This window comes from Pyrgilauda ruficollis, unplaced genomic scaffold, assembly GCF_017590135.1.
Source record: "Pyrgilauda ruficollis isolate IOZ18807 unplaced genomic scaffold, ASM1759013v1 scaffold66, whole genome shotgun sequence".
NCBI lineage: Eukaryota > Metazoa > Chordata > Aves > Passeriformes > Passeridae > Pyrgilauda > Pyrgilauda ruficollis.
Window position 1 is genome coordinate 6,139,071 of NW_024528377.1, and position 17,813 is coordinate 6,156,883.

A 17,813-nucleotide genomic window follows, 5' to 3' on the forward strand; every position below is an offset into this window, starting at 1 on the left:
CAGGGAGTTATGCCAATATCAGATTAATGTATCCTTTCCTGCAGAATGTGAAATTCTTGTTAAAGGTCATCCTTGATTCCAGAGATCTGTTTTTTAGACTCTGGGCTGTTGGGAGTCTCTGAACCAAGGGATGTGTTTATTCCAGGAGCACAGGCTTGTGCAGTGTAGCAATGTACCTGTCATGGGTTGGGAGAGAGCTGGAAACCAGGCAGGGAACTCTCACTCTCCCAGATATTCCAGAGAGGAGCCAAGTACTTCCCATCAGGAATGAAATCTTAAAAGGAAATGCAATCTTCCCTTTTGCAGCTTCAGAAGGGCAGTGCTGGCAGGTGTGTGGAGTGGGCAGCAGCAGAGCCAGCTCTCACCAAATGTACAGCTCCTTTCAGAGATTCCTTACAGACCAGGAGGGAATTTCTGGGGTGGTGGGATGGAGTCCCGGCGTGATCGGCGTGACAGCTCCCAGAAACTGCTTGTTTTGTCTGCAGAAGGGTGGCTGCTATCCACGCTGCATGCTGGATTTGAAATTAGCTCCTCTTGACATGCTCTGACAGAATGCAGCTCAAAGGAAGCAGCAGAGAGATGCCTTGTGCAGAAGGATTCCTGGAGCCACAGCTGAACGATAATCACATAACAAGGGAGCGCCAAAAATATTTTAATCTGAAACGTTTTAATCTCTAATCCCTGGTAGCTGTGGATATCTGAAGAGAAGCAAAATATAGCAGCAGAGTGGAAAAATCTGTTTTATTTTCAAATTCAACAAGACAGTTTCTTTTGGATTAGTATTAACTTTAGATTTGTATGAAGTGCTTGGCAAGTGTTTCACTCAGGTTTCTCCACATTTGTTGCACAGAATGCAGTTTGAATTGTTCAGTGTAAAATGAGCTGTTGCAAAAAAGGGATTCGGAGACATTATGTGGAAAGCATCACTTGAGAGTACACATATTTTTCAAAGCAGTGTGGCTGTTTTGATTTTACAATGTAGCCTCCTGAAGGTCCAAGGTCCTGAAGTCTTGTGAGTATGTAAGAATCTCATTTAAACAAAAATCCTCATGTTGTCATGCCTGAAACTTAGAGATTGGTATAAATGTATCTCAAAGGCTTAGAAAGCAGCTAAGAAAATTAATCTATGAGTTACTTTTTTATTAAAGTGGGATTAATTTTCAGTCTCAAATGATAGAAGATTTCATCTTGACAATTCTGCTAAGACATAAATACCTCACAGCAGAATTAGACTTGATAGTGTGGAGTCTCCCACAAAAAGTGTTTCAGTAGTGTCCAGAGAGAAAATTCAGGAGTATCCAAAGAACATCAGAGGCAGACAAGATGATGAGACAGGATCTACCATATGAAACCAGTGTTAAATTTCACTCTTGATTACATGTCCTCATCCAGTGGTGCTGTCAGACTGTGGATGCCCACGTGAACATGTTGTGCTAATGAATGAGTTCAGTTTCTCTTTGTTTCTTTTCAAGTTGCTGCATTTTTCCTTGCTACTTTTAAAGGAAAGGTAAGATATTGCCAGAAGAGGTTAAGCAAAAAAGATATTCGGAAAAAAAGTGTTTGATAAAAGATTTCTGAGTATCTTGGAGGGGCAGACCGTGTTGCTGATGGGAGCAGCGCAGAGAAAGTTTTTCAATGTAGAATCATGATGTTGCAGAAGTATTTTAACTTTAGAGGTATTTCATAAGTCATTAGTGTTCCTCATAACTGTAAGTGTTCCTCATAAGGCATAGGTGCTCCTCAGTCATTTCATAAGGGTTCCTCCAGCTCTCCTGGTGTCTGTGCCAGCCCTGCTGGTGTGCTGGGACCTGTGTGTGTGTGTGTGGAGCCCAGGAGTGTGACCAGGCTGTCCCAGCTCCGTGCTGGGCAGGGACACCTCAGTCAGGGACAGCCACTGTGAGCTGTGTGTGTCACTGCAGGGACAGCCCCTGTGAGCTCTGTGTGTCACAGGAGCTGGCACAGCCACTCTGGGCTGTGTCACTGGAGCTGGCACAGCCACTGTGAGCTGGCCCAGCCCAGCAGGAGCTGCTCAGCCCAGCCTGGCCCCTCCGTGGCACAGTGGGCACAGGGAGTCTCCAGAGTGCTGTTTCCAGGTGAATTTGTCCATCCCCAGTGAAAGCTGTGAAGCAGTGCACCACAGAAAGGGGTAATGCAGTGGCAGGATTAGCAAAGCAGCTTTAATTCAGTGTACAGTTAGGGAGAGAACATATGTTTGTAGGAATTCTGGAGAGCGGTTTTGTTGTGTGGGTTCTTGTGGGTGTCTTTCTTTCCAAAGGTGGCTCTCTCAGGGAGAGCAGTCATTCCAGGTCACTGATTATTTTTATCTTTAGCCATGCTACGAGCTCTACAGGCTTCAGGTTACAGCTGTAAGTTAATTTATTTTGAATTTATCTTGTTGGTTGCCTTGGTCAGTCTTGAGCTCTGCTAGTCTAAACTCCTGGCTTTTTTCTGCTTTGCTTGCAGATCAGAATGACCCTTTTTGTGCTTAAATCCAGTACTCTTAGTCTTCTCTGAAATTACCTTATTTCCTTTTCTGGGGACGCTCCTCCTAGTTTCAGATGGCCACAGAAAATAGAGTCTGCAATTAAACCTGTGAAATTAATTAATTTATCTCTATTTGCTCATTATTTGTCATAAATGAGTGGGTAGTCTGTACCTTCAACACTTTCTGAAAAGGCACAGACCCAGTGTGGGGTCAGGACAATCCAGCACAGGCATGCACACCGACCTTGTGCACACTCACACACACACAGATGAGTGTTGAGGTTAAAACCATCTCGCATTTGGACAGCTCTCAGCAGCCTCAGCAGTTTCAGTGACTTCTGAAATCTCAAATGGATGTGCTGTGTCCTGCTCCTGCCTTTCCTGTGCTGCTGCTCCTCACCCCCGTGGTGGTGGCTCAGTGCTGGCAGGGTTCCCATGATGGGATCTTTGGGGCTCACTTTGGAAATCCCTCTGGGCTCGAGCAGAGCAAACAATGCTGTGTAAAGACGTGTTACTGCTGGTGAAGAGATAAAATTATCTTGTGCTTTCCAAGTGCCCCAGTGTCTTGTCTTGATGGTAATTAACTGGTGACATACACATTGAGTCAGTGCTCTAGGATTTGTGCCCAGAATAAGTCACAGAAACACAGCAGCTTTAGCATAGGAGAAAAGGATGAAGGGGACTTTTTTTCCTTTTTTTTTTTTTTTTTTTTTTTTTTTTTTCTTATGGATAAGATATGAAAACTGCCCAGAGCTGGCCCTGTTCAGGAAAAGTGAATCAGTCTCTTAGAATTCTTTTTTTAAGATGTCAGCTTCCCTCTCATACACTTCTGTGAGGACAAAGAATGTCTTAATATCTGTATTGAAGTCATCATTAAAATAAAAGGAGATCTGTAGACATCAGCTATAAATCATCAAGAAATAGCTTGTGGGTAACCTCTGACACAGCTGAACCCCTGGGAATGAGCCAGAGCTGGATTCACTGCCTTCAGTGAAGCCACTAGGTGGACTGGAGGTCTCTTCTCTCTCTCTGTCTCTCTTTCCATCTCTGACAGTGTCAGCTTCTGGGAGGTAAAAGTGTTCTGGCTGAGTGATGGAAATGCATTTGGATGTGTTCTTAAATAGACATTTGTTTTATGCCTGAAAAGAATAGGTTGGTCTTAATAGCGTGGTACTGGGGGATTTTAAAGGTATTTTGTGAGGCAGTTGTCAGCATTACAAAAACTATTTTAACCAATTGTTTAGGCTTGAGGAACAGCATGGAGTAGCTATTGTGTGTGGTTGCATGCCTGTTCTCCAGAATTAACAGGGAAGGGGTAGATAAAAATCTGCCTAATTTTACATAATGGAATTTTAGCTTTCCTGTGATCTGACTTCAAATTCCTGCTGAGTTTCTACAGTGTAACAAAAATACTAGTTTGCTGTTGTTAATTTTAATTTCTAAGATGCAAGGTTTTAAAAGGAGCTGAAAGTATTCAGCATCTCATGGGGACAAACTATGAGTCTTACTAATGAATCCAGCAATTAGTGGTTCATTGTGCCTGCCAGCAATTTGGCCCCAGTACTGGTCCTGGTGGTGATTTCATTTCTGCTGGTGTGAAGCAGGAATAGGATCTGAAGTCTGTGCTCCAGGGGGGGCTGAATACTTCTTCAGCACTCTTCTGCTTGTATTCTGCATTCAGCAGCAAATTGTAATGAACATAGGTAGGGTCAATATGTGTGTGTGTATACATATATATATATAGAGAGAGAGAGAGAGAGAACATCAGTAGTAGTTCCTAAACCTAAAGGGTTGCAAGTGTTGCTGTTGCCATGCAGTTTCAGCAGCATGTCTGATGTGCCCAGTTTGCACAGAATGAACCCTTTCCATAGGTGGAAGGTTGTCTTGTCCCCAGTTTTGTGGGAGCTGGGACAAAGGGGTGACCCTTTGCTTTCTTAGCCCTGTGTAAAACACTAGAATTTCTGTTTGGAGGCATGTTATGGTAGCTTCACAAAGATGTTAGTGGCCATGCACAGGAGGCTAGGTAAGGAGTGGCTCAGTCACATTCCCAGAGAAAGTTTGCTGTAAAGTCAGGAGCAGAGCCTGGCTCTCTCTGGCATGACCTAAGGGATCAGCAGCTGAAAAAAGACATGGCTGCAGCAATCCCAGCCATTCCCAAGAGCTGACCCCACATATGGGATCATGGAAGGGGTACAAATATTAAACAAATTCTTCTGTGAGTGCAGTATTTACTGAATTGTGTGTTGGCTTTCAGCGTTCCCTGGAGTGCCTTAAACTCCCTCCAGTTTCTGCAGCTGCTGATTAGATTTCATCTTGCTGCTAAAAGGAGGTGAAACATAAAGATATCCAGCAGGATTGAGTGGAAATTCATTTTCATTTTAGTGATCTGGGATGTTCTTAATAGCGTGCAAACATTAAAGACAGATGAGCTTTGTATTGATAATACAAGCTATTAGTTGGAAAAACAAATTGTTGAGCAGGTCATGGCTACAGTTGCAAAGCACATTTTGACATTTTGGTTGCAGTTGTGTGTATCTGTACATAAATACAGTGTATATTATCTTTGCACTACATATTCCTAGGGCTGTACTTGCTGCCTCTCCTAGTGAGAAATCTGCCTAGGCTGCACGGAGATACCCAAAGTCAGAGAAAACACAGGTGTTTTTTTGAAAGGAATTTCTTAGCCCCCTGCCAGTTGTCCAAGCTGTTTGAAATCTCTTTTCTTTCAAGGTCTTTGGACTTGTTTCTTCTAAAGTTTTCAACAGCTGGGTTTTTTGGGTGGTTTTTTGTTTTTTTTGTTTTTTTTAGGGGTGGGGGGAGGATTTGTTTTGTTTTGTCTTTTTTTCCCCTGAATGTTAGCAACTGTGAGCATCCCTGCCTCTCCTGCCTGACCACAGCAGGATGAGGGGTCTGTTGCTAATTTGTTTTGATATGGTGCTCTTTGGTGTGTATTCTTTTTGAAATTAATTCCTTTTGCAGGTGTGGGGTTAGAGGTGGTGGTGTGCTCCCAGCGAAGGTGTCATCCACCACAGAGAGGAGGTGGGAGGCTTTGATCACTGTGGCTTCTGTTTTCTTGTTGTTCATTTAAAATGTACCAGTTTGTAATGCTGTTTGGCTTTGCAGGTCCTTGTTTTATTTCCTTCCAAGTCTCTCCCCATCCTTGCAGGTTTGTCGTTTTTATTGCTGTTCATTCTGCCTAACATTTACTGGGGATTGTTCCTTGGAAGGTGGTGACTCCAGGTTCAGTTTAGGCAGCAACAAAATCCAGTCCAATGTCTGTTTCCATTTTTTAAACAACCTTGTTATGGGTGGAAGAGGTTTGCATGCTGTTAATAAGGACACAACTCCACATGTTCAGAATTATGCAGAAAGGATTTTAAAAGACAAAATTAACTGGGGCACAGACCAGTACAGTTTCTACCCAGCACAGCTTCAGGAATAGATAACCACAGATCAAGCTGTCTGACCTCTGTCTGCTTTTTCTGCAGCTTGCTTGGAAGCAGCTGGACATTTTAGGAGGTTCGGTGCAGGATCAAAGGAGCTCCCAAAGGCTGCTCTGAGGAAGAGTGGCTGTGCTCTGCCTTGTGACTCACTGTGTGAGATTAGGCAAATCATTTAGCCACTTTGTGCCTTATTCTTCCCAGCTGTAAAATAAGGCAAAAGCTGTCAGAGTAATTATGAGCTCTAATTAATTAATAATTCCTATGGTACACTGGAGAAGTGATTTTTTTTTCCCCTTCTGTACTTTACTGGTTTGTGTGTACTTCAGTGGGGGCAGTTTGGGAGAAGCAGTCTTCATAGGAAGAGTCCTTTCCCTTCCTTTGCCCCACAACTTTGTGATCCTCTCTAATGACTTTTACTGCACGTGATGTGATTTTCGTGGTGAAAATTGTGAAAAATGGGTTGTCATCTTCCCCTGCAGATTTACAGTGTCTGCATCAGTCCCTGATGACCTGTGCCTGAGTCACTGCTCCTGCTTAGCCTGTGACCTGAGCACTTCATCAATAACTTTATACCAAATAAACAGGTGGAGCAGTGGTGTGAGAAGTTCAGCTGAACAACAGATGCAAAAAGCCAACAGCAGGACCCAGGTTTGGCATGAAGCCAGACAAGGAGAATCCCAAGTGAACAGTCTTTCTGCCCTGGCTCCTGTTTTATCCTTACTCAACATGGACCCTTCTCATTTCAGGACCAGCCTGGCAAGATTTGCTCAGCTTCACTGAGGCTTTTCTCTATATGAGGCTGCTGAGTTAAATTTTCACTCACTCAGAGATGCAGAATGGGAAGGAGGTTTTCCATTATGAGGTGCAAGTAAATGCTAAAAGCTCTTTGTTCCTGCAGTTTGTTTTCACGCTGTACTGAAAATCCTCTTACTGGGTCCTCTCAGCAAGGTGGGGAGCAACTCTCACTTCTGCTGGTTCCAGTCAAACAGAAGAGCAAATGCCCAATTAAAAGAATAATGGTGATAGGACTAAGTAATTTACTTCTGTGTGGATGAAAACCAATGCTGAAATTTGGATCTGCATTGGGATAAGCATCCATAAGTCATCAGGTTTCCCTAGAGGTTGGTGTGACTGAAAACTCATGTTCAAGGAAAATGAGCCTAGAAATCTCCTACTGGCTGCTTTCCTCAAACACATTGTGCTATTTGTCTGTGGAGATTACTAGCAGAGTTCACAAGGATGGTTGGGCATTTTGGCAGTCCAAAGCCAGCCAGGAGCTGCAAGTGTGCTTTGGAGGATTTGTCTGTGAAGATCTGTGAAACTAAACAAACGACTTTTGGGTAAACACGTGCCCGGCTGTTCATTCTGCTCAGCTGCATGTGCTGGTGTGCTCTCTTGGCCAGGCAGCCTGCCTCGTGCTCCACAGGACCCCAGAGGGCAAGGTCCCAGTGCAGCCTTCCCTGAAGACCCCCAAAGAGCTGTGTCTGTGAGCAGAGCAGTGAGCAGGTGCTGCACAGGTCACCCCTGGGCACAGACTTGGGAGGGCAGTGCCGTGGTTCTCTCTCCAGACACTGCTTTGGGGCTGCCCTGCAGCTGAAACATCCTCCTCATGTCTGGGGCAGCAGGAGGACTAAAGTGACCCCAGAATTGTGTGGTTTCTCCTCTGTCATCTCAGCCTCTGTGTTCTGTGCCTGGTGGGAGAGGTGCTGCAGTGTGTGTCGCACACAGAGGTGTGGGCTGCAGGGGAGGAGTCTGCCACCTCACACACAGGTCATTCTGCATGCTCCTCTTGCATCCTTCTGTATCTCTTGGGGAATTCTGCATACGGCTTTGGCAAACAGCACTGCTAAATGCAAAGTGAAAACCACCCAGCAGCCCTCTGCTTTTTACTGTGACAACGTGCAGAGCAGACAAAACCAGAGCTTGGGGTTTGCAGGGCAGCAAATTAATCTGTAGGATGGCTGACTTCCTTCCTGGCAACTCCACTTCCTGTAAAGAAAAAGGAAAGGGGAGGGTGTTAGGGATCTCTCTGAGAGGAATAAATCCCAGAATATCCTCACTGAGAGTCCCTAGTGTTGCAGAAGAAGACTGGGGGAGAAGTCCTCTCTGTCCCAGGTGCTACAGAAGGGATTCACTTGCTGTGTTCCTGCACCACTTTTCTCCATGAACAAGGATGGAGGCTGTGCAATAATCCTCCCAGTGTGTAAATCACCCTTGGGGAGTGATTTATTCATCGAGTAGTTCCCTATATGCAGAGCAGAGAGCAAAAAGAGTATTTGTCACAAGTGTAAGGCAGCTCAGTTTCCCCTTTGAGTCCCACGAGTAAGAGTGTTTGGGCAGAGTCAGTGAAGTACTCACTTGGGTTGGATAACATGCCCTGAGCCCAGAAAGCACCTGCCCCCTGAGAGAAACTCGTGCAGGAAAAGATACTCAGCAAAGCAACACCATTAAAAAAAAAAATTTAAAAAATGCTGCTCTGGGAATAGAAAAAAATCCAGGGAGAGATCTTTCTGCACCATCACAGAAGTAAAGGTCTGTGCAGAACCAGAAGGAAGGAACACCATTGTTCCTCATACCTGCCCTCATCCTTCTCTTCAGTGCCTTTCCCTTTCTAACCAGAGCCTGCTCATGCTGCTTTTGCTGCTGAAATTTGTGGGCAAGAATACGATGAAGTGACTTCTCTGAACCTGAAGGATAATTCTGTTGTGTTTATTACAGTAGCATAACCAAGATACCTGGTTTCATGTCTCGTATGTGTTTTTCTGTGTAGTTAGAGAAATTTCCACCTTTGCAGGAAGGGACACATTATTCTTAATCAAAACTTGAGAATGTGGCAGGAGGAGGTACAGCTGCAGATGAGCATTATCTAATTCACCCATCCTGTCATGTGAACACCCCTGCTTAATTTAATACAATTATTTCATCAGTGAGGATAATATCAGCAGCATGATTCATTTATACATGTTTCACCACTGCCTTTACCTCTTGGCTTCTTATTATCAGTGCTGATAGTTCCACCATGAGTGGCTTCAGGAGGAGGGGAGGGGATGTGAAGGAAGCTGCCAGTGTCTGTATGAGAGTGTGGGCAGCTGTAGTCTTGAGGGACACTGATTCCAGAGGATTTTCTTTGCATCTCTGCTGTGGCACCTCGGTTCCCTATTTTGGTTAGACACTTTTGGATAAGCAGGAGTCTGGATAAGCCACTGAGTGGCTGCATTGTTCAGTGGGCAACAATAGCATCATTGTCTTCTGCCCCAGACATGCCAGTAAGTGCTCCGTATTTTGCATTTCTATTGAAATTAAGATCTCCAGGAAACAGAACCAGGGTGGGGGAATGAGGCTTTGTTTCTGTTGAGGTGGCAGTGGCAATCTTGTAGAAACCCCCCTCCCTGGCTTCTTGTTTCTAGCTCATTTGGCTGTAATTTGTACTGTCAAGGTCATTTCAATAGGCAGCAAGATGTGGTGACTGTGTTCCCAGAGGTCATGAAAAGCCTCTTTAGCAGAGCAGGCTGGGCTGTGCTTAAGCCAGGTCATTTAAGCACGTTTGTGTTGCCAGTCAGATGATACCCAGAGCAGTTCATGATTTTGTAATAAACCCTGCACCCTGGGCTTCCAGCGTGTGCCACAGTGGGATCCAGCACTCGGGTGTAAATGGCAGTACAATAATTCAGAAACTGTAATTTAATGTGCACTAACCTTAAAATACATGAAAAGGAGTGAGATGATCAAATCCTAATGAATCGTCTGGGTTCTTCACCAGCAGCCCCAACCCCCTTTTTCATTCTCTGAGACTGGTTCATTCATGTGGGCTATCAGTCTTTTATTCAGCTCTTGGTGTTGAAATAGTGCCATTTTTAATAAATGGTTTAGAGAGTTTCTCCAAATCAGATTTTATCCCCTTCTTTTTCCATATCTATTCTCCGTAGAGATGAATTAACCTTTTATCCTAGGAGGAAGTAAATAGAGACAGCATGATGGCAAGATTAGAAAAGACATCATTGCAGCCAGCTATTCCAAGGCTGGTGACTGCCACTCAGAATTCCTGGGTCTGTCTGAAGCTCTGCTGCTGTCCCTGCCTGGCTGTGGCCAAATCCCTTCCTTTGCCCTCTCTTTCATCTTTCCTCCCACGTTAATAAGCACTTTGTGTTAACCTGTATTACTTTACCTTTCCAGAGGACCCAGCAAACCTTATAAAAGCAGAGTGATCCACACTCAGCTTGCCAGCAGCATTTCTGTTTGTGTGGCATGTCAGGCACTTGAACTTGGAGATTTTCTGTGTCTGAAGTTTGAAGTGTGACAGCTCAGTTACACTAATCCAGGCTGAGTGAAGCTACAAAATACAGCTCTTGAATATTTTACTTACCCCCCAAATCCTGGTGTAGGTGGAGGGTTCTTTCTTTCCTCAAATACCTAGATACAACCTGGGGAAAAAAAATAGAGGAAATCAAGGACTTAAAGTTTTCTGAATTCAAGTTTTGGTTAATGAGTCTTCCAGTCCTGGGGAGCACATCAGTTCTCCCTAAAGCAGCAACTGTTGTGACCCAGCTGTGATCCAGGGGATGGGAATCTCTTTGCCAGTGCTTTGCTTTCTGTGGGTACATTTTATTAGCCCCTCTTGCTGTGTTTTTGCTTATGCTTTATTCTCTACATTTATTTTGTGCGTGTGTGTATTTTGTTTTGTAAGACAAATGTGCTACTTTTAAAGAGACATTGCGTAACCTTTAATAAAGATCATATTTTATTTTCATCACATCTGTGTTTATATTATTACAAGCCTTTTGGGTATTAACATCTTCTGGTCTCAGCATTAATGTTTTGGCTGATATATAAATAAATGTTTGACTTTGGCTTGGGAAAAAAACCCACCTTATCAATGTCTTCTTAGAATAGCTGCATTTCAAAAAGGGCAGGGACCAGTTAGTGCTTTCTCTAATAAAAATTGAGTGCAGGGAGTAATTCTAGATTCTGTGACCCACTGCATAAAAGCAAACCTCCTGGCTTTTGAAGGATACCCTCTACCTGAAGATGCTACATCTGGGCTTTATCTTTTATGTCTCTTACTTGCCTGAGCAGTCTGGCATAATTGGGAAAATTCTGCTAAACTGTCATGTGGCAGAATGGGAGATTGTATAGTTAAAAAATAAAGGTAGAATAGCATCTAATTCTTATTTGGGTTACACAGGCTCAGATCAGTAATGAAGACAGTACAGTTCTTGATTTAAGCTGGAAGAGCAGAGGATTCTGAATTTATGGCTGCAGAAAGGGAAAAGAGTGACGTGTTTCACTGACTGGAGTGAAGATTTTAACAGTCATCTTCACACTTAACACAATTGTGTGTTATTACTTGTCCTCCAGATATTTTTTAGAGTCCTTTGGAATAAATCAGTGTAGTTCCACCATTGTGAAGGAAATGACTGAAGTTATTACCAAATCGTGATGCAATGCAGGATTTTTAATGCATTTGACTTCCAGCAAGGATTTGAGAATGCTCTTTGAAATAACAGAAGTAAAAATGTTATGAAGACCAAACAGTGAAGTAGTATCATTTTGTAAATATATATAATAGCTGAAAATTGTTTACTTATCCTCCTTTATGAGAACCAAGCTTCTGTGACCTCCGATTAATTTACCATTAGCCTGAGCACACAATGAAAGTGAATGAAGGGGCAATTTGGAATGACATTTATCAGCTCTGGAGCTGTCGACTTCTATTATTTCCACAAGGCCTTATATTCCTTGGCTTCAGAGAAGGCTGTGCTGAATTGAATGAAGAGGAGCATTCTTACTTCCAAGAATAGTTGCAATGCAAACAGCCTCATTGCTTGATGCCTACAATGGGGATAAAAAACTTGAATTAAACGAGATCAGAGCCACCATTGACTAGTGGACTTGGACAGGACCTTGCCTTCACACCAGGTTAAAAAAAAGGGAACAGAAGAGCTGAGAAAAGGGAGAGGGAGCAAGAGGAGGGAAGGGAATAAGCTTTACAGGGCTAGGATAGCTGGGGGCTGAGGCTGAGAAGCCTTTCACGACGGGGATGTGGGTTGGAGCCCACGCTGCCTTTGCCGTGGGTGAGAGCCATTCCCAGCAGGACTGGCTGCTCCTCCTGAGCTGCTGCTGCTGCTGAGCTGCTGCTCTGTCAGATTTCTGCTGGGCAGGGAGCACACTGCAGCTTTCTGCTCCATATCTGCCACGGATCAGCCCCTTTTGGCGAGCCTTACAGCAGAGGCCACGAGTCCAACGTGAGGGAACGCAAACCCCTTGGGCTGAGCTGAAACCAGTCTGTGGGCAGGTTGGCTTTGCTTCTCAGGCTGCCTTCCTTCCGGATAAATACATGGCTTTGCTCTTCAGGGATCCTTGTCTGGCACAGGGTTGCTGTCTTTGGTTGGTTTGTTGGCTCATTTGTACTCAAAACTTTAATGCAACTAACTCAGCACTGATTTCACAACACTAGAGCTGGACTGTTGTGAGACTTCTTTATTTTTTAATTGAAATCAGGGGAGCAGCAAAGCAAGTCCCCTTCCATTTGGCTGGTGTTTTATTTTATTCTAAATTTATCTTTGTCTGTTGTGTTCTACTACAATGGATCTGTATTTCTGTAAAGTAACAAATCCCTTCTAAAAATGTCGACTACCAGTTTTACTGGTGACATTTTTAACCCTGCAGCCTAAATCTCCTGGAAGATAACAGAACTCTGCCTTCTAGGTACCTAATTCACTTCTGGGAGGATAGTATGTAGGCTCCTAAGGCAATTCTATGCACTGATTTTTTTTCCCATTTATTTTATGCACAAGTTGCCTCTAGGATGGCTTCAACATCACTTTCAGGATGACAGCTTTGTCCGCTATGCCTCTGATAATGTTTATCTGCTATGACTGTCACAAAACTTTGGAAATATAACCAAATGTAGAAATGTAATCAAATATAACAAAGGTGCTTTGCTCAGAGGCAGTGGAAAAGTTGCATGACAGAGCTTTGCAGAATTGTCTTTATGTGTGGAGACGTCTACGTCGTATTTCCACGAGCAATAGGCAGCTGTAAAATTCCTTCTTTCCTTCTGTGTGGAGAAGAGTCACTGTTACAGGACAGTTACAGAGACTTCAGTGGTAACAGGAAAACACTCAAACACAAAAAAAAAAAAAACCACAAAAACCAAAAGCTGAGTCTAATCTCACTCAGCTTTGCATTGTTGTAAGTAAGTCAGGAATGATTCTATAAAACTGAACGTGCTTGCACTTTAGGGAGACCAGAATCAGTTTCTTCAGTGCCTGGAGCTGGAGCCCAGCTGTCTGAGGAAGCACTTCTCCTAGCTAAAGGATGACTTTCCTAAGTCACAGTGTCAGACAAGAGCCAAGCTATTATGTGATGATTTGATCTAATATCACATCCATTAGTTCTGCTTATTTAAAAGTCAGTTAAAATCACTTCTAAAATGTTCCCATTGTTGAAAATCCTTTCCTCCCTTCTCTGTTGGGGTTTTTTTTTTTCTTTTTTTTTATTGTATTTTTCTTTGCTCGAACAAAAATACCATTACTTGGCATTTTAGGTTTTTTTATAGCACTGTCTGTCACTCTTGTCTGTAATCAAGCCAGGTTTAGGAATTATACCATTACCCTGCAAAAAATGTCACCCAATTTTTCTGTTTTCACATAATAATAATAATTGTGAAATCGAGAAGTTCAGCTTTGCGCCAGATGAAAACATCTAGGGGTGTGTGCAGAATTACCCAGGTTACTGTGTCAGGTTTTGTTAAGGTGGAGGAGAAGTACTTATTTCCTATGGTGTTTTTGTGCTTGGAATTCTAAGTCTGGGAAGTTCAGGGGAAAATAAAAGTAAAAACAAAAGAAAAACCAAAGAGAAGGCACACCCCCCCAGAAAAAAAGACCATAAAAAATCTAAGTGAACCCCCATTCACTTGTTTGCCCAGTTTGGCTAGTGGTGGTTGAGTGTTAAGTGAAGATGGTCTTCAGTTTTTACTTCATTAATGAATATAAGATTCAGAATAAAATATAACTGTAAAATTGCTCTTTATTTTCACTATAGAGGCAAATGTCTTGTTGATGGGAATAATTTCTTCAGAGACAGTGCAAACGGATGATGTTCTCTGATCATGTCACACTAATTTTCCAGTTTATCAGTCACTGCAGTTCCAGACTGGAGTGACAAGAGGGGATCACGTTTGATCTTCATTTGTGTGATGCAGGCTCTCAGGTTTAGGGGTCCATGGGAGCTGGAAGCACTGCCTTGGCTGGGCAGAGCTGTGCCAGCAGCTCTTGGGTGATAACGCTCTTTCCTCCTCTGCTTTCACAGGATGAAGTGGCCCAGCCTCTGAACCTTTCAGCCAAACCCAAGACATCTGATGGCAAATCTCCCACATCCCCCACCTCTCCTCACATGCCAGCTCTGAGAATAAACAGTGGGGCCAGTTCACTAAAGTCCTCCGTGCCAGCAACATTAGCGAGTCCTTCAGCCAGAGCCAACACAATAGGTGAGCTCTGTCCTGTGTGTCCCCCTCTGTCCTCTTTGCCTAAGGACCATCTAAATAGTAACAGTCTTATTGGTAATTTCATAAATCTGATGTGTTACAGGGACTGTCCTTTGTGTGTGTAAGGAACATGTGTACACACCCCATTCCTGATCCTTCTAACTGAACTGTTGTATTCCATGAAGTGATTGAGTATGACCTGGATCAAGGTTCCATTTTGTAACTCAAGCTCTGTTTTGGGAATTGAGTGAGGCAGATGTACTATTTCTGCTGTCTCCTAAAGCATCTCCTGCCTGGCCACTTCCAGGGGTAGCACAGAAAACCCCAAAAGAAGCCATAGGTCAAACCTATCAGAATACAGCAGGGCTATGCAGTAATATTTATTTGGTGTGACACATTACAATTACAGAAATATTTGTAAAATATCACATTACTAATTGTGAATGTCAGTATTGTTATTTACCCTACACTCTTTAACTGTGACGCATAGTAATGTATTTTATCTTCAATTTGCTTGACCCTGCTGCTCTCCATGCACAATGCATTGAATTTTATTTTTTCACATTAGATTTTTTATCCTTAAGTAGAGGGAACATCATATTTCCACGGGAAGTTAAGCATCTGACTCACCTTTCAGTGGCAAGACATCTCTTGTTCTCCCCTCTCCAATCCTCTTTGCCTGCACACCTGCTATTTTCCATAGGTTTGAGACCCCTGCAATTTACTTCTTTTAACAAGGTGCAGATTTTGAAATGCTGTACCTTTAATGAGTGATAATGTAATTGGATAAAAGCTGTGAGGATGAACAGAGCTTTAAAGGTCACTCTTGTAAGAAGAATTAATGTGTTATACCATTAATAAACCATGGAAAACCGTGGAGCAAAAGATAACATATTTAAGTTATTGTTAATGACATCGAGTTCACTGCTGTATATCTCTCTGCTACAAATATAGAAAGTGACTTTTTGAGGTTGCTGAGCAGTATCTCTGTGCATGCTGTATGTGTAAGATAAGCTGTCTTTAGCTGGTGCAGGAGCTGGATGGACACTCCTAGCAAAGGTTTATCCTTTAATGGAGGGCTGAAGGACAGGAAGGAGAAGCTCCTGAGCTCCCTGCACAGTCTCCTGCTAACTGCTAGGTCAGGTCCAGCCCAGTGACAGCCAGCAGGACTCATTGCCACGGGGAAACCCTGCTGAGCCTGAAGGGAGCTCGGAATCCCAGGCCACCCTCCACAGGAGCTGCACCAGGAGAAACTCCGGTAGGGGTTTTAGCCAAGCCACAAAGGTCCCTGACGTGTTAGGGAAGCTGGGTCACTTTCTCATCCTGAGAGGTAAATCCCTCCACAAAGAGCCCTGGGAGCACTCAGCCCCTGGTCAGACACCTCCACCTCTGGAGTGACCGGAGCTGTCAGCAGCAGGCACAAGCTGTCTGTCCTAGGCGTGCATGCCCACCTTGCTGGCGTGCAGCAGGGCTGTCCCTTCTCACCATCACTAACTTCACATCAAACCCTTCTCTGGAAGCCCTTCAGGCTCCTTGGCTGGAGAAATGCCTGAGTATTGCTCAGCTTTCTGTGGGGGACACGAGCTCAGGGCCTCAGGGATTGTCAGCAGAGCTGTGCTCAGGCGTGCAGCTCCACAGCCCTCTCCAGAGCTATCCCCATAGCCCAGAAACTGTGCTACAGACTGAGCAGTCACAAATGTCATGGCTTCATGTATGACTTTAAATCCAGGCATTTCTTTTTGGGAACAGGCATATGTCCGTGTACTAAAAACAGAAACGACTTCTCTCTGCTCTTTGCCATTATCTGCAACATCTCTGTGCTAGTTTGGCAATCCTTGGAACTAAGTTCATTTTATGTAATGCAGTTCCCCTCTCTGTCAATAATTCACCACCTACCCTAAACAACAATAATTTACATTCAACTCGCTTCTATATTAATCATTTCCCTGCACACCAGCATCTTGGCAGCTACTGAAAAACATAAGGAGTGCTTGCTTTTATTCACTGTCATGTGCCAAACTGTCTCAAAGATAGCAGTATTCAGGAAAAGCCAAATAGTCTGGAGAAGGGCATGAATTCCAGCTCCTAGGCAAATTTGGCTCTGTTACAGACTGAAAGTATTATACCTAGACAACAGCAAAAGCAGCACTAATACTGCTGTTTGTTTGTTTATTTGCTTCCCTTTTAATTTATTCTGACTACGTGCAAGGTTGATCAGATGCAAAGGTTAACAGATGCATTAAACTGGGGAAGAAACCAGGCAAGTTGGTAAAATGGAGATTAAAAAAATAATAAAAAAGAAAAATCAGCTGTGCTGGTGCAGGCTATACTCTTCCTTATACTGGGAAAACTGGAATTACTGGAATTCCACTGGCTGGGAATTACTGAACTGGGTCATTTGATAAAAGCAACGTGGATCAAGTTATTTCATACAAAACTCTCAGGGTTCCTGGGGTTTTAGCCAAAAGCTAGCTGTTAGTACAATTAGCAACAGTCAAACTGCACAGGAACTTTTCTTTCTGGCTGTTCCTCTCCAGAGAAGATGGGAATATCAGTCCCGCTCTATGCACAGTCAAGAAAAACCAACAATAAAACCCCAGACCAAGCTAAAATCCTGACAGCAGCACAGCACTGAACTAATCTGACATCAGCTTCTTCCCCAGAAATGTTTCAAGCAGCAAGACAATGTCCTGCGTTTTTTGGCAATCAGCAGATCAGATAGAAGAGTCTAGCAATACAACAGGGATGTGTAATCTGACATGATTAGACAAGGCTCTTTAGGAACAGAACATTCATAATTGAGACAAAGAAAGAGTATTAATAACACTTTCCTAACACGGCAGTTAGCCATTTTATATTTCCTTTCTTTAATCTTAGTGTTTTTCAACAAATCATGGGATTTAATAGCGTGTTTTGGCAGATTAGAGGATTTATGGCCCAGATGTTTTTTGTTCTAAAAATGGATTAGGGTGTAAAGTTTGCTGGAATCCATGGAACATGTTGAGGCAAGCCGGTCATTTTGTGTGTGATTAGTGCCTGCCTTCTGTCTCACAGTCCCTCCATCTGTCACAATTCACCAATGGATCTGGTTAGATTTAGCCTCATGTCACAAACAGAAGTCCCTTTTCTGGGCAATTTCATATTACAGATTCATTTTATGCCGTTTTTATGCCCTAGTTAAAAGACAGAAAGAAGTGTGTGCGTGTGTGTGTGTGTGTGCACGTGTGGGGATGTGGAAGGGGAGAGGGAGGTTGATAGATATTAGCCTCTACTTTAATATCTGAAAAATAGACTGGGGCTTGGAGTCTCCCATCAGTATTCTACCCTACAAATGACATGCAGATCATAATAAGTATAATCTACGGTACGCTAAAGGAAAAAAATGACAAAGTGTCACATTT

At 43.3% G+C, this 17,813-nt stretch overlaps 1 protein-coding gene across 2 annotated transcripts in view; it reads left to right on the top strand.

The window, feature by feature from the left end:
* SOX5 (SRY-box transcription factor 5) overlaps nt 1-17,813 on the top strand; it is a 285,147-nt gene that overhangs the window by 238,953 nt on the left and 28,381 nt on the right. For both annotated transcript variants that reach the window (XM_041484509.1, XM_041484510.1), the window contains one exon: nt 14,238-14,415. In XM_041484509.1, the coding sequence (XP_041340443.1) occupies nt 14,238-14,415 (178 nt within the window). The remainder of the gene's footprint in view (nt 1-14,237; nt 14,416-17,813) is intronic.